Source organism: Talpa occidentalis, unplaced genomic scaffold (genome assembly GCF_014898055.3).
Source record: "Talpa occidentalis isolate TD23 unplaced genomic scaffold, MPIMG_talOcc4v2.1 talOcc4.2, whole genome shotgun sequence".
Lineage (NCBI taxonomy): Eukaryota > Metazoa > Chordata > Mammalia > Eulipotyphla > Talpidae > Talpa > Talpa occidentalis.
The window spans coordinates 96012114-96036527 of NW_023602073.1; the positions used below are offsets into that span (position 1 = coordinate 96012114).

The 24414-nt window shown below is 39.0% G+C and overlaps 2 protein-coding genes across 3 annotated transcripts in view; both read right to left on the bottom strand.

The window, feature by feature from the left end:
- BACH2 (BTB domain and CNC homolog 2) overlaps positions 1 to 24414 on the bottom strand; it is a 338428-nt gene that overhangs the window by 65106 nt on the left and 248908 nt on the right. For both annotated transcript variants that reach the window (XM_054699033.1, XM_037520113.2), the window contains one exon: positions 15981 to 16235. In XM_054699033.1, coding sequence (XP_054555008.1) covers positions 15981 to 16223 — 243 coding nt within the window. In that variant the 5' untranslated portion in view covers positions 16224 to 16235. The remainder of the gene's footprint in view (positions 1 to 15980; positions 16236 to 24414) is intronic.
- LOC119252699 (NADH dehydrogenase [ubiquinone] 1 alpha subcomplex subunit 5-like) lies at positions 195 to 4586 on the bottom strand. The gene has a single exon (XM_054699034.1). The coding sequence runs from the start codon at positions 2754 to 2756 to the stop codon at positions 2358 to 2360; it is 399 nt and encodes a 132-aa protein (XP_054555009.1). The 5' UTR covers positions 2757 to 4586; the 3' UTR covers positions 195 to 2357.

Below are 24414 nucleotides of genomic sequence, written 5' to 3' on the forward strand. Positions count from 1 at the left end.
ACAAAGCAGGTTGTGTGAGCCTTACCAGTACAGACTCACCAGAGCATCACTTTCTAGAGTGACTCACTCTTCTGAAGTACCAATAACACATGTGTCGGTTGTCTTCTTCCAGACTTTGGGTATGATGGAGGGAAACCACCTCTTTGCTGTAGGTCCCCCAGTGAGCAGCCCCTCTGAGGCAGGGGACTGTGGAGAGGGAAGGAAACAGTGTGAATTCCAGCGAGACCCACGGGTCCAGGCTTCCTAGAATCAGGGGGTGAAGGTATGATGCCCTTCTTTAACAAAGGCCAGGGAAGGATGGGATGAGCTTCTTTTACTGTTAGATTTCAAAAATGTCAACATCCATTTGATTAAATAAAAGCATGTCTTTATTTAATCCTGCCACATTCACGATGAAGTAGCTACTTGGAGATATTCTGTATATAATAAGAGTCTGAAGTAAATACTAAGCCTATCAAGTGACTTCCCAAAGAATACATTTATAGATATTTAAATGTTTGAAAATATTCATGAAAAGACTCTCCTTTTTCTTCAGTTTTAGTACCTGTCTACCAGGGTGACAGGAAAGGAGAGACAAGCCCACACCCCCACTTTCCTTCAGAGTCACACAAGATTTGACTAGATGGTGAGAACTTCGTTCTCTGTCTGGGGATAGACAGGGTCAGAGACTTGGCAAACGTCTGAGTTATTTCCACTGAAACTTGCACTGCTAATTTCCAAAGATGTAACTCCAAAAAGCATACAGGATGGCAAGGGCATCTGTAGGTTTCAATGATCCAAGTAAATTTAAATATGAAAAAAGTCAAACTTGTAATGAGAAGAAACTAGAAGAAATCTATTCCCTTACTGCTTTTGGGTTCTCATATAACAAATGAGACTGTGAGTCCAAGCATGTCTGCTCTAAGTTAGGAACTTGAGTTTCTTAAGAGAATGGAGAGCTTTGACTGGACAGAAGGGAGGAGGAAGGTTGGGGGCAGCACTGGTGCTTTTAGGAGAAACTGATGAGGTTCACAGAACCTTTGAAATCACACACAAAGCCGTACTGTGGAGTTTCATTTTCCCAGGATTATACTTCCATATTTCACCTGGTCTTCTCCCTCATTCCCTTCTATGCACCAAACTGTTCAAATGGCCATTTTAATAGCACAGAAATGTAGTAATGTACAACTGTAGGAAATTGGAAAACACAGACAAGCAAAACAAAACTCATCACATTCCCATCATTCACAGGTCAACACTTAACACTTTAGCAAATGTCTTCATGGCTCTTTTCTTGCCCCCTCTATGTCCCTCCATTATATATTTTTAACCAAACCAACATTATATTGTGGATGTTCTTCCTCAGTCTGCCTTTGCCAATTGTCAGCACCTTTCCATTTCAGGGAATTTTCATCTAATACTCAAAATACACTTGAATCTTAGAAATTCGCTCCCCAAAGCCTTTGTAACTGATTTGTCCTATCTAGTAATCACTCCAGGATGACAGGATGATACACTAAATCTGTTTTTTTAAATCTCTTAAAACTTGTTTAATTTAGCATAGTCCCATTCTCATGACATGGACTTTCAGGAGAGATCAGGTCATTTATCCTGCAGAAGGTCCTACCCTCTGGACTTGCCTCATTGTTTTCAATGTTGCTATTAAGCCAGTTTCTCTAATCTTTGACTTCCCTCTAACTGGAAGCTAGATCTAAAGGTTTTATGAAGTCAAGCTGTACCCTGAATACATGACTGGGAATATGTGTATTTCATGAATGTTCACATCACATGACAGCTAAGATTTGGTTGACCCACTAGGAGTAATATTCAGATTAACCCCTTCCTGGGTTAGTGTGTGTGTGTGGTGCTACTTGTGTCTGTGCATGTTGCTCTGGTGATATATTAATGTCCATCAAACACTCATCATAATGGTCTTAGCCCCCAGTGGCCATCTTGGCCTGAATCTGTTTCTGGCATTTAAAAATGTAGCAGTGGATTACAAACAACACTGGGGTTGTGTTTTCAGGGTTTTATTCTTTAGAAATTAAGCATCTCCTTGCAGGTGCTTGTATTTGGCTGTACTGACTATGGGGCAATATAGGCATAGTTTTTAGAAGGTACCTTAGAGAACATCTATAAATATATAGCATCCTCAGTCTGATAAACTATTGGGTCTTTAATATTTCCTAAATAAGTGAAGACAGAATTAAAAGCAGCAATCCAGAGAAAATCTGTTCTCAGTAGAGGAAACAGCAATGGGAGTCTAGGTGTTGAAGCTCAATCTCAGCCCCGGCCCTATTTTTGCTTCTCTCTTTTTTTTTTTTTTTAAATTTAACAGAACATTTAATTGCATCAGTTTCTCATCAACACACATGTCATTATATTGGCCATTTCCACTGGTTGGCAGGAGGCTCTTCCACTAAAGGTTCCCATGGTTTCCATTGTATTATTTTTCTTGCCAGACTTAGTTCATTTTCAGCCTGAAGACTCACCTCTTCTATTTCACCACCCTGAAGCCGATCCTCTAATTTTTTAACATCTGTTTTTGCTTTAACAATACCCAGCTTCTCATTGGTAATCTGTTCTGTGTACTTCCTATATGCTGCATTTTTAGGGATTTGCTCAAGAACATCAAGAATCTTTGTGTACAATATTCTTAGCCTCTCATGCAGAGTGTCACATACAGCCAGTCCCACAAGGCCAGTGGTCTTCTTCAGCAAACCCGCCACGACAGCGCCGAGTATTTTTGCTTCTCTTTTCTCAGAGGGATCAGGCATTCCCAGTGGTTTCAGCCATAATCTGTGTGCTGGTGTTCTTCATATCTGTACCTTCAGTTCTGCATGCTCAGTGCCTTGAGTATATGCACAGCACTACAGACAAACAGCAAGGCTTGATGGCTGCTTTCCTCACCTATGTGATCCCACACCCAGTTTTTCAGGATCTCTGAAAGGCACCAGCATCCTCCCAGTTCCTCCACAGGCAGACTCCTTCGTCAGCTCATGCTAGTGCCATGGAAGTCTCCTGGCTATGCCCTCTGTCTGGAGCAGTTTGCTGCTCCATCCATCAAGTGTTTCATTACTAGACAGTCCTGAAGTTGTTCTCACCATGCCACATCTCATTTCATGGTGATTCAGTTAACTGTTATTGCTTACCCTATCAAAACTAAATTATTGTGCCTAAATTTTACTCTCTCATGGTAAGCTCATATAATCTGACCATATTTTGAATGGTCAGATCTGTGCTGCTACCCTCTGTGCTGCTCAAAGTTGGGTCCTCCATGCTCTGTGAATGCTTTCTTTTGGGCCTTTGCTTTGTTGCTATCCTGTCCTGAATAACCTCTCCCCACGCATTCCCTAACAAAGTCCTAATCAATGGTTATAGGTGGTCTAAAATTCCTGGGGGAGATGGAAGGATAATCCTGTCCTCCTCACTGTTGCCCCTTGCTCCCCGCACCTGAACTTCTGAAGCACAAATAACAGCCAATACAATTTGGCATCAACAATGAATTGGTTACTTGTGATTTCTAAAGTTTTATATTGATTCTTCCACGATATTGTAGGCTCTTTAAAAGAGATGGTCTTGCTTTATATTTCTTAGTTACCCCCCTGCTCCCCAAAGTGACATATGAAGGGGTCATGGGCTCTATTCCCCTGCTTCTATGAAGTGGTGTACTTAAGTCATCTTGTCCTTTTGGATATCTACTTTAATCTCAATCTCATTCTCTCTTTCTCAATTCCTTTGAAGGAAATTCTTAATTTTCTGTATTTACTTTTATACTTCACTTCAGTATGAAGCACCTTGCACTGTTACAAAATTCTCCTTTAAAGTCCCTCCTATGTAACTGGGATACTTTTTCTTGTTAGTGAACAGAAACATCTAATCAACATCAACTGTCTGAGATAGGTGGCATGGAGATACTTTGTCAAACAGAACTTTGAAAGGTCATCCCATTTCTCTACACGAACATCCTATTAATCTAATAATGGATATAACTGACCCCAAAAGTCTCCAGAGTTACAAAAGGTGTGGTTCAGATAGCTCCTCTTAGTACCCTGCTGATTTCCTGACTATGAAGTTCTTGCTCTGAATCTTGGTATTGCACATTTTTAGTCTTTCCACCTTCATATTTGTAGGGCACAAGTCAATTAATTCCTAGGCGACCATAGCTCAACTTGGCAGAAAAAATATTTCCACACAGTTCAAGCTGTTCGTTGGGAAGGAAGAATGACAATGCATACATGAAAGTATCTTGTCTTACTGGAGCACTCATGATTGTAAGGCAAGACCTTGAGGGGGCCTGACTTTCTGCAGACATTTCCTGACCTTTTAGTAACTTTCCATTTTCCCCACACTTCTCTTTGAATAACTGATAAAACAAGAATAATAGGCAAGTTGTGAGGTGTTAAGGGCCTTTCTGGATAGATTTTTGATGTGACCTCCACACATCATTCCATTCCACCCTGTATCACTCAACACAGTTGGGCATATGTGTGACCATGGCTCTGAGAGACCGGCTCTGGTCTCTAGCTCTGGTTGCTGGTGCTGCCTCCAGTGACATCATCTATGTACCACTTTTAGGAAGAGTAATCTGCCATTTGATTTTGCATATAAAAAAATAAAAAAAAATCAACAGAACAAAAATAAAACAGGAAAGAAAAAAAGAAACAGAAAAGAATGAGTAGCAATGACATTTAATATTGTCTTTTATAAAGCAGAAGATAAAACTGTTGTTACTTGAACAAGTTGGAAGGCTATAATTGTGACCTTCTTTATGTTTCCTTTGATTTTCTTCTAAACCCAGGAATCTTCTGTTGGCTAAATTCCAGCATATTTTTTTCACCCCAGGGCCAACTTTTGGCTTGCTTGGGAACAGCTGCCAGTATTTCTCTTTGCTGCCAGTCAGTCAAAAAACTTGCTCATAGTGGAGGCCTGGCTCCATCCCACCCAGGGTGCTGGATACATTCACTTTTTCACACACTGCCTTTGCCAGGCGGCACACAGAAGTCCACCTCAGACAGTAAAGCTCACTGCATCACCAGCTACTTGGAAGGTGTTGCCAATGTCAGTTAGAAAGACTGTCAACATATTTTAGGAATCTATGGCAAAGTGATGAATTTTACTTATGCACCAAGTTAATGGGAAAAAGAACACTTCTGAGATATTAGGAAACCATAAGTGCCATTACTGAATTGCTCTAGTCCTGAAAGCAAAAACCACCCAACCCTTTATCTAGCCTGTGATTTGATGAATAACCCAAACATACAAGAATGAACATAAAAGTATGAACTCATTAGTGCCAACACTAATGTTCTGTTCTTTGTGCTTCTAAGAACAGTCTTTTTCTACTGACAACTACCCACCACTCCAATGTCTGGATATCATCCATTTTGTTAAGAAATTCCTGAATCAGTTTCCTGGTTTACAACTTGTCCAACCAGGCTCCAGGTGTTCTCACCATAAGAAGGGTCTCTTTCAAAAGCTGTCTGCTTGTATAACTCCATACCCACCAGAAATGTCAAGGGCACTCCAACAATGGAGCTGAAACCTGAAGCAGTTTGGTGGCATTCCAAGTTTTTGAATGGAATGTGAATCTATTAAGATTATTAGGTAACTTTACTGATATCCTTACATTTTTGCCAAGTGCTAAAGCTGCCAAAGAAAAGACAGAATAAAAACCGACTCTTGGATTGCAACACTGAGTATTTTGATGTAGAAACTGTATTTTCTTGTAACTCATTTACAAAACACACCATGCTTTCACTGTTTAATTGCAATCTCAGTTTTCAGGAAGCAAAGAAAAATGAGATATATAATCGATGTTTCTCTTCTGTTCGGCTTTCAGCCTAACCGGTCCTGTGCTTTTATTGGTAAAGTAGGGCAGGTAATAACAGCGAACAAGAAACCTATTCTAAGAAGTACTGGCTCGAGTGAAGCACCACTACATCATGAGTGACTCAACCATCTACACAAGAGTGATTACTCTGCAACGATGAAGCCATGCTAATTGGACAATGGCTCGCTGCCAACTCATGCTGGCATGACCTACAATACCCTTGGCTGACAGCCATTATGTCTTTCTATCACACCTTTTTTTTTTTTTGGATGGGGGTAATCTGGATGAGAAGTGGAAATAATTTTAAAAAAACCTCCTCCCAAGTGCTATTTAACTTCTTATCATGAATTAAAAGTTTAATTAAATATCCTGTTAAAGGCTCTGGTTCTGTGATTAAATATGACAAAATAATAGTTATGATTACTGATCAAGTGAGCAACTTTATAGCTCTGAACTCTGTCTTTAAAGCTATTATTAATTTTAATTGAAATACCTAAGACGCTCCATAAGAGGGAAAAGAAAGACATGTAAGAGACATTTAACTCATATACAAAGAATAGTTTTAAAATGGATACAGTGGTAACAAGTTTTATAAAATTTAATGCAAACAACTACACTGTCAAAGGCGCTATAAATCCATTTTAAAATGTTGTTATTATGGTCATCTGGTATTAATATAGGGATAAATAGGTACAGAAAAAAGAATCTTTAAACCTGGTCTTGAAATCAGGTCATTTAAAATAATTTTTAAATATGTCTTCATTTTTGTCTACTCAACTCCTTCTACTATGCCAAAAGAGGAACGCATCTCTCCATAAGTTTCTTTAAATAGGACTTACTGGCCTCAGGATTTAAAAAATGTAAGAGGTTTGGAAACAGCTTATGCATTTCAGTTTTAAAATTAGTTATTGCTGTGGCTATTTTCACACTAGATTTCCCCTCCTCTGTATCAGCTCCATCGAGCAGCCTTCGGAGATGGAATCACAATAGTATTAGCTTCTTTTTCATGGCTTTGCTTTATGGCACTCTCATTTGATACCCAAGCCCAGATTTCAGGGCTGGAAGTCACCTTTGTATAACTATAAATAAATTCTGCCTTTAGGCATTTCAAAATTATCAGCATGATTCTAGGACTTGAAAACTTCATACTTCCTAGCAAGTAACTACCTGGAATACTTTGACTTACTATTTATTTGCTTTTTTTTTTTTTTCATCTGCTGCCAAGTCTCACTAATGCAACTTGGAAAATTGCACCACAGTTTTTAATGAGGATTCTGAGGTAAGAGCCATTTCATCAGAGAGACTGTGCTTTCCTTTTATGGGAATAATAACACCTTCTGTTTATATAGCACCATCCTTCCAAGAAGTTTAACATATTACATTTCATTAATCTGAAGAGCAGCTCTGCAAGCCAAGTTGGTAACCAGTATTGTTACTCCCTGAACAATCCTACTGAAATTGAGGTCATTAAATGTAAAATCCTTTTTTTTAATCCTAGCACCTTCTAAAATGGTTAGTGAGCAATGATCTGTTTCTTCTACAATCTGCCTTATCAAAGAGCCCAAAGGTTCTATAGTTCTTTAGCGGTCAGCACCTGTGCACTCTTGTGAGCCCATTTCTGAAAAGTCAGAGAATATTTACAAAGAGAAGTTAGAGGAGTAAACTCACTCCTCTTGAAATCCTATAGTTCTTTTTCTTTTCTCTTTCCCTAAATCTCAATCCAACATCTTTCCTCTTTCTGATCAGCAAGATTTCTTCTCTCCCTCCAGCAGGAACCTAGAAAAGTTCAAGGACCAAAACCTACAGGCTAGGAGAGGACTTCAGAGATCCTCCAGTTCAACTTCATTTTCAGAAAAAGATGTGTCTTGCTAAGTTGAGTTTGCCCAACTAGTTAGTAGGTCTCATTTTCTCTCAAATACTCAATGACATTTGTTGTGCAAAGGTTTTCTGTTTCCTGTATCATTAAGATTTTTTTTTCTTTTGAAACTTTTCCATCAGCCCAAGTATTAGTCAGCATGAGCTAAGCTATGCTGTGGTAACAGATAAACACAAACACCAAACTGGAAAGGCTTAACATAAAACTTTGCTTCTCATTCATGTCATTAATTTAAGTCAGATGACTCTTCTCTAATAGTGACTCAGGGACTTAGGTTGCAGTTCTACTATTTGGTGTTCTCTGACACCAGTTAAATGGACAGAAAACAACATGAAGAACCCATATATACTTTGAACTGCCTCAGAGCAGAAGTGATACATTATTTTTCTTCACATTTCATTGATTAGATGCTAGTCACATAACACAACTGATTAAAAAGTTGGTCTCCCTGTGTGTCCAGGAAAGAGGAAAATTGGGGAAGGGTGAATACAGATAATACCCAACGTGGAGTGCAAGCATGCTGAAATTTCTTCCTACTGAAAACAAAAGAACCACAATGAAATCTCCTTTGAAACTTTCCCTGGAACTCCTGGCCCACTTTTCTGTTCTCTTTAACTGAAAAGGTCTAAAATAAATGTAGCCTCCATTAGCTTTCTCAAAATTTCTCTCTTCCCACACTGTCTTGAGTACCATAGAGTTTGTTTTTCCTCTGACTGCACCCTCAAAAATGCTCAGTGAAATAAAAAATGGCTTCCAAGCTGTGGGACAGTCAATTTTCAGCCTTCATTTTAGTTGGATACTGGAATCATTTGACATAATTACCTACTCTTTCCTCATTGAAATACTTTCTTTACCTGGATTCCAGCACATGTGTTTACTTTTCCTTCCACCTTAAAGTTACTCCTCTTCTTGGTCTACCCTGCAGGCTCCTCCTCATTTCCCTGACTTACTTGCAGAAAGCTTCAAGGCTCAATCCTGGGACATCTTTTTTTCTACTTACTCTCATTCCTTTGATTATTGTATCCTGTCCTATGGCTTTCAATATCCCCGAAATTCTAGTACTAAAAGTCCTATCTCCAGGCTGGATTTCTCTCATGATGCCATCCATGTATATCCTACCGTGCACTAGTTATTACCACGTAGATGTAAACAGGCCTCTTAAACTTAATATGTACAAAACAGAACTCCTAGTCCATTCCCCTCTCTCTCTGCACTCCAAGCCTACTTTCCCTAGTCTTCACCAATCTCAGTTAATGGCAACTGGGTTCTTCCAATAGCTCAGAGTCCAAACTTTGGACTTATCCTTGACTCCTCTCTTTTACTTCCATCCTAAATCCAATTTCTAAGAACATCTGATAAGCTCTGCCTTCAAAGTATCACCAGAATCTGATGCTGATACTATATCATTATTGTCATCCTGGTCTAGGCCAATTACATCATGGCAAGGCTGTTGCATTAGATCTTAAATGCTTTTCCTGCTTCTGCCCTTCCCCTCTTTTAATCTATTTTCATATAGCCAAAAGGACCTTCTTTTACTAAACCCTCCAACTGCCTCCCAGCTCATTCCAAAAAGGTAATATGCCCAACAAGGTGCAGTCTGGATCTAAGATGCTCTCATATGTCTCTTCTCAGTCTACCCATTGCTCATTCTGCTTACTGTGTGTCAGACATGCCAAGCCTCCTACAGCCTCAGAGCCTTTTCCTTGCCATTCCTCCTACCTAGATTACTCCTCCCCTAGCCATCAGTATGGTTGGCTCCCTCATCTCCTTTAAGTCTTGCTCAAAAGTCATCCTCTCAAGCAGACCATTCTTGGCCACCATATTTAAAATACAATACCCATACCCTGGTTCCCTTAACCCGCCTTCACTGTTATTATCTTCTCAATGGCATCCAATCAAGAATAGATCATATTGATTTATTTTCTGTCTCTCCTCCTTTTCCTCACTGGAATGTAAACTGTTCTGTTCACAAGGTTCAACTCAGTATCTAGCACAGTGTCTCCTGTTACACAGTAGGCTCTTGACAAATACTCGTTGAATGAATTTGTTATTGAATAAAGTTGCTTAATCAATGAGTCTGGAGAGAGAAGTACAAAGAAGTTGATTGACTTGCTCAGGACCTTACAAGCAATTAGTGCCAAGGTCTAGATTGCAGCTTTCTCAAGCCCTCCTGCATGATTCTCTACAGATCTTAAAATTTGCCTGTGCTTCTTTGGAGTTCTGTTTATGTGGAGGGCAAAGGGTTGGCTCTGTGCTTTGGGATTGGTGAGTGCTTTCTTTTTCTTATCCTGGTGATGGAATTTCCCAAAGACCTCACCCACAGTTTATTACCAAACCTCACTTCCCACCACAGCTACAGTCAGGCTCAGAATACTACCAGCATCCTGTTCTCTAGAGTTAGTGCAGTCTGTTCTCTAGAGTTAGTGCAGTCTCTAGAGTTAGTGCAGTGTGTAACACCACAGAAAAGACTGTCCAAATGTAACCATGCCTACCTTATTGCTTTTTTAAAAGACTGAAACTAAATCATCTCAGAGACATTAACAACTTCCACACCCTCTAAAAATTTTCAGACATGAAGATCCCACTATTTTCTTGTTGCCCTCTATATTCAGCAGTAATACTGCTGAACTCTTTACTGTACCCTTTGGTTAAGATTTAACAACAAATGTCTTTTCTCCAGAATGCTTCTGAGTCAATTTTTCTTTTTTGTTTAGCACTGAGAAAAAAAGATCTGTCTTAAACTGTTGAGAGAGACAGAGAGAGAAAATGATAGTGATAGACTGAGTGAGCAGAAGTCTGAAATATATTTATACCTATGAAAGCCTAAGGCCCACCTCAAGGAGCCATACTTACCCCACACTCTTCCACTTCCTGCAAGACACCTTCTTCTCTAGAGGGTGAAAGGACAAGGAAAGAATCCCAAGAAGGAAGTGGTCTCAGCAATCATCTCTCTCCCCCTCTTCTAAATATTTATTAATTAGTACTTAATATTTATCAAAATTTACTGACAAAATAGAATATATTTGAGATATATATGTAATGTTTTGATATATGTATACACTGTGAAATATACACTGTAAAATGTGTACACCACAATCTAATATATCTATCACCTCTCAAAGTTACCATTTTTTTGTGTGTGGTGAGAACAGTTGAGATCTACTCTCTTAGCACATTTCAGTTAAATCATGCATTATTATTAACTACAGTCACCATGTTAAACATTAGGTTTCCAGAGCTTATTCATCTTATAACTGAAAGTTTGTACCCTTTGATCAATATCTTCCTTTTGCTCTACCCCTCAGCCTCTGGTAACCACCATTCTACTCTCTGTTACGATGAGTTTGACATTTTTAGATGTCACATGTGAAAACATGCAATATTTGCCTTTCTATGTCAGGCTTAATTCACTTAGCACAATTCACTTAGCCCTCCAGGTCTGCCCATGTTGCGGCAAATAGAATTTCTTTCTTTCATAAGGCTGAATAATACTCCACTGCGCACATACTTCACATTTTCTTTATCCAATCATTTGTCAGCAGATACTTGGGTTGTCTCCATATCTTAGATACTGTGAATAATGCAGAATGAATATGGGAGTTAAGGCATCCCCTTGAAGCAGTCATTTTATTTTCTTCAGATATAGGAAGAAGGGGAATTGTTGGATGTAATTAATAGGTCTATTTAAAAGTTTTTGAGGCACCTCCATACCTTTTCCTCATGTATCTGCACCAACTTACATTCTTACCAAGAGTACACAAGGGCTCCCTTTTCTCTGTTATACTTTCCAATACTTATTATCATTTGACCTTTTCAAATGTGTGTTTTGCACACATTCTGGGAGGGAGCCAGTAAGCCTCCTGAGGATGTGGTTGATGTAAAAACCCATTTGGTTACAAGTCTCCTAGGAGGCACACTCCATTTCTGGCTCAGTACCTGTCACATCATAAGACTGAAGTTCATGACTATGATGACACTTCTGGTACAGTGGGCATCCAGTTCTAAATGGTTTCTATAACTAAGAGAGTGATTACTGAGTCTATTGTAATCCTGAGGAATGGAAGAATGGCCTTGCAATGCTGGGCACATCAACCACTTTTTCTTCATCTCTTAGTGCAAAATACACTTACTAATTGTAAATCAAGTGATCCCTCATTATTTAATGGAAGTACTATGTACAATATCTTATGTCTTACAATTTGGTGAAAGAAATTCCTGCATGCCTTTCCTATGGGGAGACAACACTCAAGTCATATAAATCCCAGGGACTACAATTCCATTTTATTTTTAAATTTTTTTTTTAAAGATTTTTTTTTTAAAGATTTATTTATTTATTTATTATTTATTTATACAAGCACTGGGTACAGTCAGAAGCGCGGGAGGGTGAGAGGATTCACCAGAGCCAGAGCAGGGAACAGAACAGGCAGACTAACGAAATACACTGCTGAGGGGAGCAGTGGGCGTGGCAGGAGAGGTCTGCACGCCATGTGGGACCCTTGCCGGTGGCCGGGGATCGAACTGGCACTGCAGAGGCTGCGGGCAGCTTCGCAACCCAGCGCTCAACCGCTGCGCCACAGGGGAGGCCCTATTTTTTAATTTTTTTTTTAAAGATTTATTTATTTATTTATACAAGCACTGGGTACAGTCAGAAGCGCGGGAAGGTGAGAGGATTCACCAGAGCCAGAGCAGGGAGCAGAACAGACAGACTGACGAAATACACTGTTGAGGGGAGCAGCGGGCGTGGCAGGAGAGGTCTGCGCACCATGTGGGACCCTCACCCAGTGGCCTGGGATCGAACCAGCAATGCAGAGGCTGCGGGCAGCTTTGCAACCCAGTGTTCAACCGCTGCGCCACCGGGGAGGCCCTATAATTCCATTTTAAAGGGAAAGAGAGCAAGAACATTCAATTAGTCTTTGACTTCTAGAAGGAGACCTCTATTTTAGTCTCTCTCCCTTTCAGTTCAAGGCTACACTGGGTACTAAGAGTGAGTGGCTCTGATTTGCTGGTAATTGTGTTCCCTGAGGGGAGTCAGGACTTGGGGGTAGAATTGAACAACTGAACAGCAGCTGGAGGCCAGAGTTGGGATTGACTTAAACTGACCAATTTGGGGTGGGAGTGATGACAGTATCTGGAAGTTTCTTAATCCAAGGAGGAGCTCTCTGACATGGCTGTGCTGGCCTCCTGAGATTCACGAAGACTGGCTAGCCAGGATGTGTAGATGTGGACCAAGGTGAACAGGCTGGGAAAGGGCCAGAGTTGATTTGAATTTGGTGGTAGGAGTTTAATGAGGTTTAAAGATTTCTAAGGAGCTAATCAAATACCTTCTTTCACATCATATGTTCCAGGTGCTGTTGGTTTCAGGCAGCTACTTTTCACGGTAGTATTGGCATTTTTGTTTATTTACCACTTAATTCAAATTCTATGAAGTAATTCACTGAGCGAAGGAGGACAGTAACTAGAGAGCCTGCAAGGAATTTTCAGTGTGTACAGTCAAGGAGAGAAAAGAGCTGCTGGCACTTGGAGCCACAGGCAGGTGCTGGGAGCAGAGGGAGGAGGTCTGGGAGAAAATCACAGGCCCACAGAGGAAGATACCATGGGGGGCGGCTCCACTGGCAAGATGCTTAGAACTGGGTGACTGTTAATATGGATTCATGTTTCATATGTAAAAGAAAAAATGTCTACTTATATCTGAAGGTTTCAGGTCCATGAATACCCAGAATACCTGAATGGTATGGGGGATGGAGACAATAGAGGGACATCAAACATTTTACAAAGCTACAAAGAAAGAAAATTGGCACATAGCAAATTCTCACTAACTGAAATACAAGCAATCAAAAGTCAAGTAGCAGAATGTTATGTGATATCTCTATAGTGTGTCTCTTACTTTAAAAGGTAAAGTGCGTGCCACATGCTAAGGAAATAAACAGTAATCTGGGATTTGACTAAGAGGTAACTTTCAGGTTATGTCATGTACATGTATATCCCAGTTTTCTTTAAATTTTACTGCCTTGGTATTATATTATGATTAATAATTCAAGAACTTCAGAATTTTAGCATTATTTACAAGTAAGAATTGGGCTCAGAGAGGTTAGTGCCTAGGATTCCAGAGCTAACTGGGGGCAGGCCAGGGCTTGGAGCACATAGTCCAGGGAGTCCCCAATGGGGCCAAGAGTCACTGAAGAGAGACCCAAGCACACATATATAAAGCAGGATTTTTCATTTATAACTATATTTACTATAATCCAACTTTTAAAAAAAATTAGCAAAATACCATAAATGAGGTGGCTTGCCACAGATAATAAATTAATTCTAGGGCCTCCGTGGTGCTGCAAGGGGTTAAGACGCAACCTATGAAACTATCCGCTGCCACTGCAGCATGAGTTCGATTCCTGGCCAGGCAGGGAGCAACCCACATGGTGCAGCAGACCTCTCCTATCTCTCCCGCTGCTCCCCTCAGCAGTGTATTTCAGACAGTCTGCCTGTTCTGTTCCCCATTCTATCTCTGGTGAATCCTCTCACTCCCCATACCTTTGGCTTGTACCCAGTTCTTGCATGCATAAATAAATAAATCTTAAAAAAATTAATTCTATGCCCACTCTTTTCCTGGATAACTGCAAGTTTTCCAAATATTTCCAGAGAATTCTAGAGTTGGAATAAGAAAGGCATTTATGCTGCCTAGAAAAGAAGAAAGAGCCCTAATTTGATGAATGCCTACTATGGGACAAGAACCATCCTAAGAACTTTTCTATTTATCATTAACTAAGATAGCATAAGCACCCTAATAGTATAGACAAGGGAAATCCAGCTCAGGGTCACCCAGTCACACCACAGCTGCCATTTCTTCACCTTCCTATATTATTTGGTGTCTAAACATCCCTCCTTAACCCAGTCCGAATTATATTTAACTGATTTTTCCTTTTGTTCCTAGTATTGGGATCTTTCTACATGCTATCCCAATAGTTATCTACAAACTAGTGGTATGAGGAGCAATAGTGGAGCTTTTATGTGAGTACTTAAAGAAGAGTACTAATATAAAAATGCTGAGAGTTTCCGCAATCCACACTTTATCATCTGGCCTCTCTCCACTACAGGGATAATAGCAGATATTGCTTAACAAAGGACTGGGCCTGGTGATCCCCATGTCTTGTTTGCTTATCTGCTCTTTCTGTTGAAATTGGATGCTTTTCTGTATCCGGTTTCCTAATGTCTTATACACAGTCTGCTTTCTCATTTATATTATTTGTTGAGCCTCTGGAAGCATTTGGGTTTGTGAAACTGGGACTGAATGTTAGTTGTACTCATTGGCACCTTACATCGGGGTGACGGGATCTTCATTTTTCCAAGGGTTGCTGTGAAGAGCTGCTCAGAGGATCAGTGCACAGCTCTGGGGCTCTATTGGCACAGACTGTGGATGTGGATTGTGCCCCAGGAGTGGAACCCCTGCATAGTTGTTGGGGGCTGTGCTAGTGTTAAACGCTGTGCTGGCACACAGGGAATGATTCTGGCTTTCAACATAAGGCTGAAGGCTGTTCAGTATTACCCTGGGTTTCATGAAAGTGAAGGGAAGTCTGGAGACTGGAAGAAGAGGAACCGCGTACACCATTCAAAGGGGGACCAATGTGGTGTTTTGTCCCGGTGAAGCACGTCTTTGGAGTTCCTGCACCTGAAACCATCTAACTAAATGTCATATCTGAACAGCACAGGTCCAGTTACTAGTGGCCCCAACATACAGAAATGACTGGACTCACTGAAGTAGTTAAGAAACTTGAGTAGGGTATTTTCAACAATGGTGAGAAAAGCAAGTTTACACTTCTTAGAATCTTACTATATTAACTGTAAAAATTACTGCTTGCTTTTATTTTTCCCTCAAGCAAGAATGGTGCTGTGACTACTTTCACGCTTTTTCTCTCAAGGGAAATCTAGTGATCCTTCAACCATCTGAAAGAGAAAAATCATAGCTACAGTCCCAGTGATTCAGATCCCACTTTTAGGACCGTACCCATCTCTGGCTGAACAACTCAAAACCTGAAGAATAAGTGAACTAGAAACTGTGTGTGACTATGAGCCACAGGTGAGGTTCATTTCCCTTAAAGAAAGATGCTCTGATCATATTCATGCCTCTGAGACTCTAAGTGCATCAAATGGAAACTGGCTGCACCACAAACCTCACGTGTAGGGGGCCTCCCAAGTGGAACATGGCACAGGGCCCACCTGCTAGCTCCTCCTCAGTCAAGTGTCCTCAAGTCAATAAGCCTCCATCAGGCACCACACAAAGAGACCAAACTACTGTACCTCCTCAGGCAAGCTGACCACCAAGTCATTTTTCGTCTGTCCCACCAGCGCCTGCCAGAAATATTCACTGCACGCAGCCAGCACAGCCCGGTGGGCGCGGAACTCCTTCCTTTCCACGATCAGAGTCACGTCACAGAGAATATCCTTTTTCCGCTGGTCATTGAGGCCCAGGAGGATGTTGGTGCAGTGGACTGTGGACTCATACACATACATGGGGGAGTCAGGCTTCTCATCCACAGACATGCCGTTTACACCCTGCAAGAAAGAGAGGCTGGGTCACCACTGCTCTCTGAGTCAGAAAGAGAAGATGAGAAAGAACATCACAGTTTCTCTGTCTCATTGCCAGGAGCCAGGCAGAAGAACAGAATTGCCAATTCACACATTCATGCTGAGCACAATGAGCTCAGAGAACATGGGAAGTCATGTTCCATGGTTGACCTTTATCCTTTCTACTTACTGCAGCCGTTTACACCATGGTGACAACGCCAAGACTTGGTGACAATGCCAGGACTTTAACTGGCACACCCCAAACACTGAAAACACATGTATACTTTATTATTTATTTCATCATTTGGCAGATATTTATTGACTGCCCCCTCTATTCTAAACACTTGGCTACATGATAGGAATTCCTGCTTTTATGGAGTTTACAAAGTATGGGAACTTAGGGGTCACAGGTTATTGACAGAGAATGTTAGCTAGAAAAACCCCCACAGGTTCTTAAAATAGTATTACAACTGTAGTATGAAGTGGTATTAAATGCTATCAACACATGGGTACTTTACAACTTGGTAGTTAGATTTTCTTATCAGATTGAGAAGGAACATTCACACATATATAGTCCCAATTAAAATATTAAATTGAGCTTTGTGTTACGAGGAAATAAATCATTTTCAAGTATTTGCAATGCTTTCTTAAAGTACATGTAAGGTCCTGGGTTGAAATTTGGCCCAGATGCCACGCAGAGTAAATATCTAATCACAGCACATAATTTAGCAAGTGAACAAAACTGTGTGCATCTAAGAGCAGATACAGCCAGTGACTACAATGTCCCTCTGCCACTTCAAGACAAAGCGCTACCAACATAATGCTATTGTTGCTCATAAAAAGTTCTTGAAAAGAAGTGGAATCACGTTGTGGTTATTCCAGCAAACTTGATGTACATCCTCCTTGAGGCAATATATTTACCACATTAGGAGTCCTAAGATAAGCTGTATTCACTAGCAAAAATTATTTTTACAAAAGGAGTCTCTGCTTTACAAAGTATTCATTGATGTATTTTAAGAAATAGTATCTGTAATTAATTTATATAATCTGATTTTTAGTAGTGTTTGCTATTAGCATGGATTCTAATAGTGTATCTTTCTCCTTGGCTTTATTCTTATTTTTTAACAGATTTAACAGAACAAATTGCATGTATTTATGTTTGTAGTATGCATTTTGATATGAAATCATCAACACAATCAAGACAGTAAACATATCCTTCACCACATAAAGTAACTTAATGCCCTGAATGCCACTTACACTTCTCAGTAAAATCACAGATCTGCTTCCCGATAGTTTATATTTTCTCTTTTGGATACAAATGGGATCCTACAGACTGTATTCTTTTTTTTTTTTTTTTTTTTTTTTTTTTTATAGAGGCATGCTTTATTTATTTGTTTGCTGGTTTGTCTGTCCGTTTTGTTTATACATGCACTGGGTACAGTCAGAAGCGCGGGAGGGCGAGAGAACCCACCAGAGCCAGAGCGGGGAGCAGAGCAGGCAGAAGGACCGAGGTACACTGCTGAGGGGAGCAGCGGGCGGCAGGAGAGGTCTGCGCGCCATGTGGGACCCTCCTCTGGTGGCCGGGGAGCAGCCGGGGATCGAACCGGCGCCGCAGAAGCCGCGCGCAGCTTCGCAACCCAGCACTCAACCGCTGCGCCACCGGGGAGGCCCAGACTGTATTCTTTTATGTCTGGTTATTTTAATAATAAAATTCAGCTTTGTTATTTTGCAATTCATCCGTGTTGTTGCATGCATCAAAAGTCAGATGGGAAAAGAAAACACTATGATTTCACTCATGTGGAAGATAAAAGAACAAGGCAAATGAACAAAACAAAATAAAAACTAACTCTTAGATTCTGAAGGAAAGAGGGTGTGGGTGGGTAAAACAGGTAGAGGGGGTCAAATGTATAGTGAATAGAAACTAGACTTTTGGTGATGCATGCAATATAGCACATACAGAAAACAAAACATAAAGCTGTACACATGAATGTTTTACTATACTATAAACCAATATTACTATGTCAACAAAAATACTAAAAAAAGAGTGTGTTCCTTTTTTGCTGAGTAGTGTTCTATTATATGGGTATAACACAAATTTTTACCCATTCATCCATTGATGGATATTTGGGTGTTTCCAAGCTTTTACCATTCCAAACAAAGCTCCTGTAGATTAGTATGTAAATCTTTATCTTAACACGTTTCATTTCTTTTGTATCTAGGATTAGAATAGAATGTATTTTATATGTGTAAGTCTAATTTTTTAAGAAACTGCCATTGTCTTCTAAAGTGGCTATATAATTTTATATTTTCACCAGCCACCTGTGAGAATTCTAGTTCTTATACATCCTTGCCAAAACTTGGGATGGTCAGTCTTTCCAATTCTGGCTATTCTGCAGACTACAGTATCTCTTCATGGTTTTAGCTGGCTTTTCTCTAATGACTAAAGTTGTGCATATTTCATGTGCTTATTGCTGTCCATCTATCTTTGGAGAAATGTCTATTCAGATTCTTTCCACATTTTTTTCCAGCTGGGTGGACTTTTATTTTTTTTTCTTTTCAACTCGTTTATTCTTTTTTTTAATTAATTTTTTAATTTTTATATTCCCCATACAATTGCAACCCCCTGATTTTGACCCCAATCCCTTCTTTCCCCGCACCCCCCCCCAAATGTGTCTCTGGTTCATAGTTGTTTGTTGATTTTCATTTTTTTCTTTCTTATAGTTATTCTTTTTCCTGGTCCCTTATTTAGGTTTTCTAGATTCCTGCTATGAGTGAGACCATCCGGTATTTTTCTTTTTCTTTCTGGCTTATTTTGCTGAGCATGATCCCTTCCAGATCCATCCATGTTGCTGCAAATGGCATGTGTTTATCTTTTTTGAATGCTGAGTAATATTCCATGGTGTACATGGACGACATCTTCTTGATACAGTCATCTATTTTTGGGCATTTGGGTTGTTTTCAAAGCTTAGCCATTGTAAATTGTGCTGCTATAAACAGAGGGGTGCAGGTGCTCTTTGGAATTAATGTTTCTGTGTCCTTTGGGTAAATACCTAGGAGTGGAATTGCTGGATCATATGGAAGCTCTACCTTTAGTAGGTGGAGGAATCTCCACACAGCTCTCCATAGTGGTTGGACCAGTTTGCACTCAGGGTGGACTTTCATTTTAAAGTCAAAGGCACAGCCTTGACGAGATGAGACAGTAACTGGATGCCCAGCCTAAGCCCCCAACCCCCAATCACCCCCAGCCTAATCTTTGCCTTTCTTTCAGTGGGTTGTTTTCTTAATGAGTTTTGAGAGCTTTTCATATGCTTTGAATAAAAGTTCTTTATCAGTTATGTGTTTTGCAAGTATATTCCCCAAGGATGTAGCTTGTCTTTTCATTCTCTTACCAGTGTTTTGCAGAGTATAAAATATTCATTTGGTATAATCCAATCGAGCAACTTTTTCCTTTTATGGATCATGCTTTTGGTGTTGTATCTAAAAATATCTTTATCTAAAACAAGGTGACAACTTTTTGTCAGAATTACACCTAGATATCAAATATTTTAATGCAATTGAATGATTTTGTTGTTTTTTACTTAAATTACTGATTTTTCATTGTTAGTACACAGAACTATAAATGATTTTGTGCACCAATCTTGTATCATGCACCTTTGTTTAACTTGTCATTAAGCCATTTTAAGGGTGGAGTCCATAGACTTTCAGCAGAGAAGAGTACATTTGGTGTAAATAAAGACAGTTTACTTCTTTCAATATTGATTTCAATGTCTTTTTTTGGTCTTACTGAATTGACTACAATCTCCTGTCCAATGTTGAACAGAAGGGTTAAGAGCAACATCCTTAACTTATTTTTGACATTAATGGAAATCCATGTAGTCTTTAAATGCTATTTATGATGATATCTATAAATGTTTCATAAATACTCCTACTGAGTTGAGAAGCTTTCTTTCTATAGTTAGTTTGCTGGGAATTAAAAAAAAATCTAGAATGGATACTGGATTTTGTCAAATGCTTTTTCTGCATCTATTGAGATATCATGTAGTTTTTATTTTCATAGTAAGCTAGTATGAATAACACCGACTGATTTTTTGAATGTTAAACCAACCTTGCACTTCTAGAACAAATTCCACTTGATCATGATGTATTTGTCTTGTTATACATTGTCTTAATTCACTAACATTTTGTTAAGAAATTTTTGCGTCTATGCTTAAAAGGATATATTAGTTTGTAGTTATTTTCTATTTTAAAATCTGATTTTAGTAACAGTGTAATGCAGATTTCAGAAATGATTTGGGATGTATTTCTTCCTCTTCAGTTTTCCAGAAGAATTTGTAGAACTGGCATGATTTCTTCTGTAAATATTTGGTAGAATTTAACTGTGAAGGCTTCTGGTTCTGGATTTTAACTACAAATTCAATTTTTTTAAAAAATTAAAAATTTACTGGCATAAAGTTGTATATAATATTTCCTTATTTTTATTCTAATATCAGTAGAATCTGTATGAATGTCATCTCTCTCACATTCTTGATCATGGAAGTTTTCATCATTTCTCTTTTTTCCCCTAATCATTTTGGCTAGAGGTTTATAACATTATTGGTATTCTCAAAGAATTAGCTTGTAGTTAAATTGATTTTCTTTATATTCTGCTTTTCTATTATACTGATTTCTGCTCTCATTTCTATATCCTTTCTTTTGCTTATTTTGGGTTTAACTTGCTTTTCTTTTTTCTAATTTCCTAAGGGGGGAGTTTAACTCTTTAAACTAAGATCTTTTACCTTTTAAGATTTTCTCTTCAACACTTGTTTTGAACAATTTAAAATTGATATTTCTTGTTATCATTTTCTTCATGATTCTTACATTTTTTTAAAAGATTTATTTATTTATTTACACAAGAACCAGGGTACAGGCCAAATTTGCAGGAGGGTGAGAGCATTCACCAGAGACAGAGCGGGGAATAGAACAGGCAGACTGACGAAATACACTGTTGAGGGGAGCAGCGGGCAAAACAGGAGAGGTCTGCTGCGCCATGTGGGACCCTTGCCGGTTGGCTGGGATCGAACTGGTGCTGTAGAGGCTGCGGACAGCTTCACAGAGCTCAACCACCTGCGCCACCAGGGGAGGCCCGATTCTTACATTTCTTAGATGGATGGTTTTATAGTTTTCATCAAATCCGAAATATCTCAGCCATTATTTTTTCAATTATATTGGCCAAATATTTCATCTACCTCCCTTTTTCTTCTCAGTATAGTTACATGTCTATTAGACCACCTGAAATTATCCTAGAGCTCACATATTCTGTTCGTTTCTTTTTGGTCATATTTCTTTCTGTATTTCACTTTGGACAGTTTCTATCGCCAGACCTTCAAATTCACTAATGTTTTCTTTTGTAATACCTAATCTGCCATTAATTTCTTCCAATATAATTTTTTATCACAGACTGTGTTTCTCATATGTGAAAGTCCAATTTGGATCTTTTTCTATCTTCAGCATTGCCATTTAAGATAGTAAATCATTCCTGTAATGTTCTGAATATTTGGAATACTGTAATAATAACAATTTCAATGCCCTTGACTACTAATTCTAACATTGGTGTCAGTTCTGTTTCAACTGATTGATATTTCTATTTATTATGAGTAATATTTTCCTGTTTCTGAGCATGCCTAGGAAATTTTTATTGGATGCCAGACAGTGAATTTTACCTTGTTGAATGCCTGGTATTTTTGTCTTCTTATAAACAGTCTTAAGCTTTGTTCTAAGATACAGTTGAGTTACACAGAGACAGTCTAATCCTTCAGGCTTTGCTTTTAAGATCTGTTAGGTGAGAACATGAACATTTAGTTTAGGGCTCATTATTCCCAATGCTGAATTAAAACTCTTCTGAGTACCCTTTACCCAATGACCCTGAATTATGGGTCTGTTAGTCTGACTGTTATTCCTGATTGGAAAAGGTGTTATTCCTGATCCTCTGAGAGTTGTGAGTACTGTTCCTTTTAATTGTTATTGGTGGTTCATTCCCTATTCTTCATTGTTTTATCATACACAGGTATTTTTTTAAAAAAAGATTTATTTTTATTTATTTTATGCATGGACGAACTGGTCTGTAGGCCAGAGGTGCAGGGAGAGAGAGAATTCACCAGAGACAGGGTAGGGAGCAGAACAGGCGGAGCTATTGAAATACACTGCTGAGGAGAGCAGTAGGTGAAACAGGAGAGGTCTGCTGCTCCATGTGGGCCAGCTCCCTGGCCGGGAATCGAACTCAGGCTGCAGCAGTGATAGCGCTGAGACTTAAAACCCTTAGACCACCAGGGAGACCCATACACAAGTATTAATGGTACTCTGCATTCAAGGGAAACCCTTTGTAGATCTCTGCAATTTTCCTCTGTGCAACTCTCCTCTGCTTCCTTGTGTTCTGAACATAAGCTGCAACAGTCTTTCCATACTATTCACTCCATCTCTTCAACCCAGGAGTCAGTCTGGCTCTTTGGTTATTCCTTCCTATGCCATGACCTGGAAACTGTCTCAACACAGATACTGGGCTCAGCTTGCTTTCCCTCTCTTGGAGATAAATGTCTTTTGTCACTTGGTGTGCAATATCTTGAAAAACATTACTTTCTATATTTTATCTGTATTATAGTTGTTTCAGGTAGGAGGATAAGTCTATTACCTGTTACTCTGTATTGTTTAGAAGTAAAAATCGTAGATTCATCCACTATATTATAGTTGTTCTAAGCACTATACAAACAATTGATCCCACCACTAACCATATAGTGTAAAATTTATTTGACTATAAATGATGGTTTGCAATACCTAATTATAAAAATGTTTCTGTACTTAGAATTTTTAGTTCTTTGGTGTTCCAATAAAAGAATAAGTATCAGCAAGCTTTATTATCTGGAATCATTTTTTTAATACAATGAAAATGGCATTCTACATGAAAATACTAATTTAAAAAGAGATATGTACCCCTGTGTTTACTGCATGACAACCAAGACATGGAAACAACCTGAGTGCAAAGTGATAAATGAATGGATATACCAACAGTGATGTGGAATATACCAACAGTGATGTGGAATATACCAACAGTGGAATAATACTTAGTCATAAAAAAGACAAAAGCTTGCTATTGAGGATAACATGGGTAGAACTTGATGGAGTTATGCTAAGTGATATAAAGTCAGAAGAAGAAAGACAAATTACATATGATTTCACTCATTTGTGGAAGGTAAAGACTAAAAATCATTCAAACAAAACAAATCAAGCCCTTACTTAGACTGACAACAGAGTGTTTATAACCAGAGGGGAAGAGGAGGGAGGGAATAAACAGAGGGGACTTAGTGACTGAGGGTGGGTGGTGATTGGACTTTCAGTGGCACTCATGGTGTGATATATTCAGTTACAGAGGTGAGAGATTGTACACCTAAAACCTATACAGTGTTGTAAACTAAACTTACCTCAATTAAAAAGAATAACATTCTAAATGACAAAATTCAGTTATAAAGACCATAAACCATGGGGAAAGATCAAATTTACATACTTTCTTTCTATGCTTAGTTAATTGCTGCTAAGTTCTTTGTTATCTACTAAGAAGATAAATGGTTTTTACTCTGGCTTCTTTTCCTTGGAATGTTTTCAGAATTTTCTTATCTTCCATATAAGGTCTCAAGTCTGATTTATTTTTTCCATTCTTAGTTCTCAAATTCTTCTTTTATAACATTCAGTTTTCTCATTTAGTCTGTGGAAATTTATTGAGTTCAAGTTATAATAGCTTGAATGTATTAGACAACACTCAAAACTAGGTGGAACAATCACTGTTGGAGAATGTAGATGGTGCACCTAATTCATAAGAAGCAGGAGAGCTATACAAGATCTCATTTTTCCAATCCATTCACAAATACTATATATTGATTAACCTCCAGCAAGAAGAGAGAAACTTGCTATGAAGAATACAAAATTGTATGTTCTTTAATGAAAGATGAGATGAAAGAAAATCAAAAGAGAAAGGAAAGGTGCAGCAGAAAGAGGAGTAGACCAGGGACCTAGAGCTTCTGGCTAAAACCAGCTCATGGATTGGAAGAATAAACATTATTAAAATGGCCATCCTACCAAAAGCAATATACAGATTCAATGCTATTCCAATCAAATCTCAATGGCATTCTTCAAAGAAATA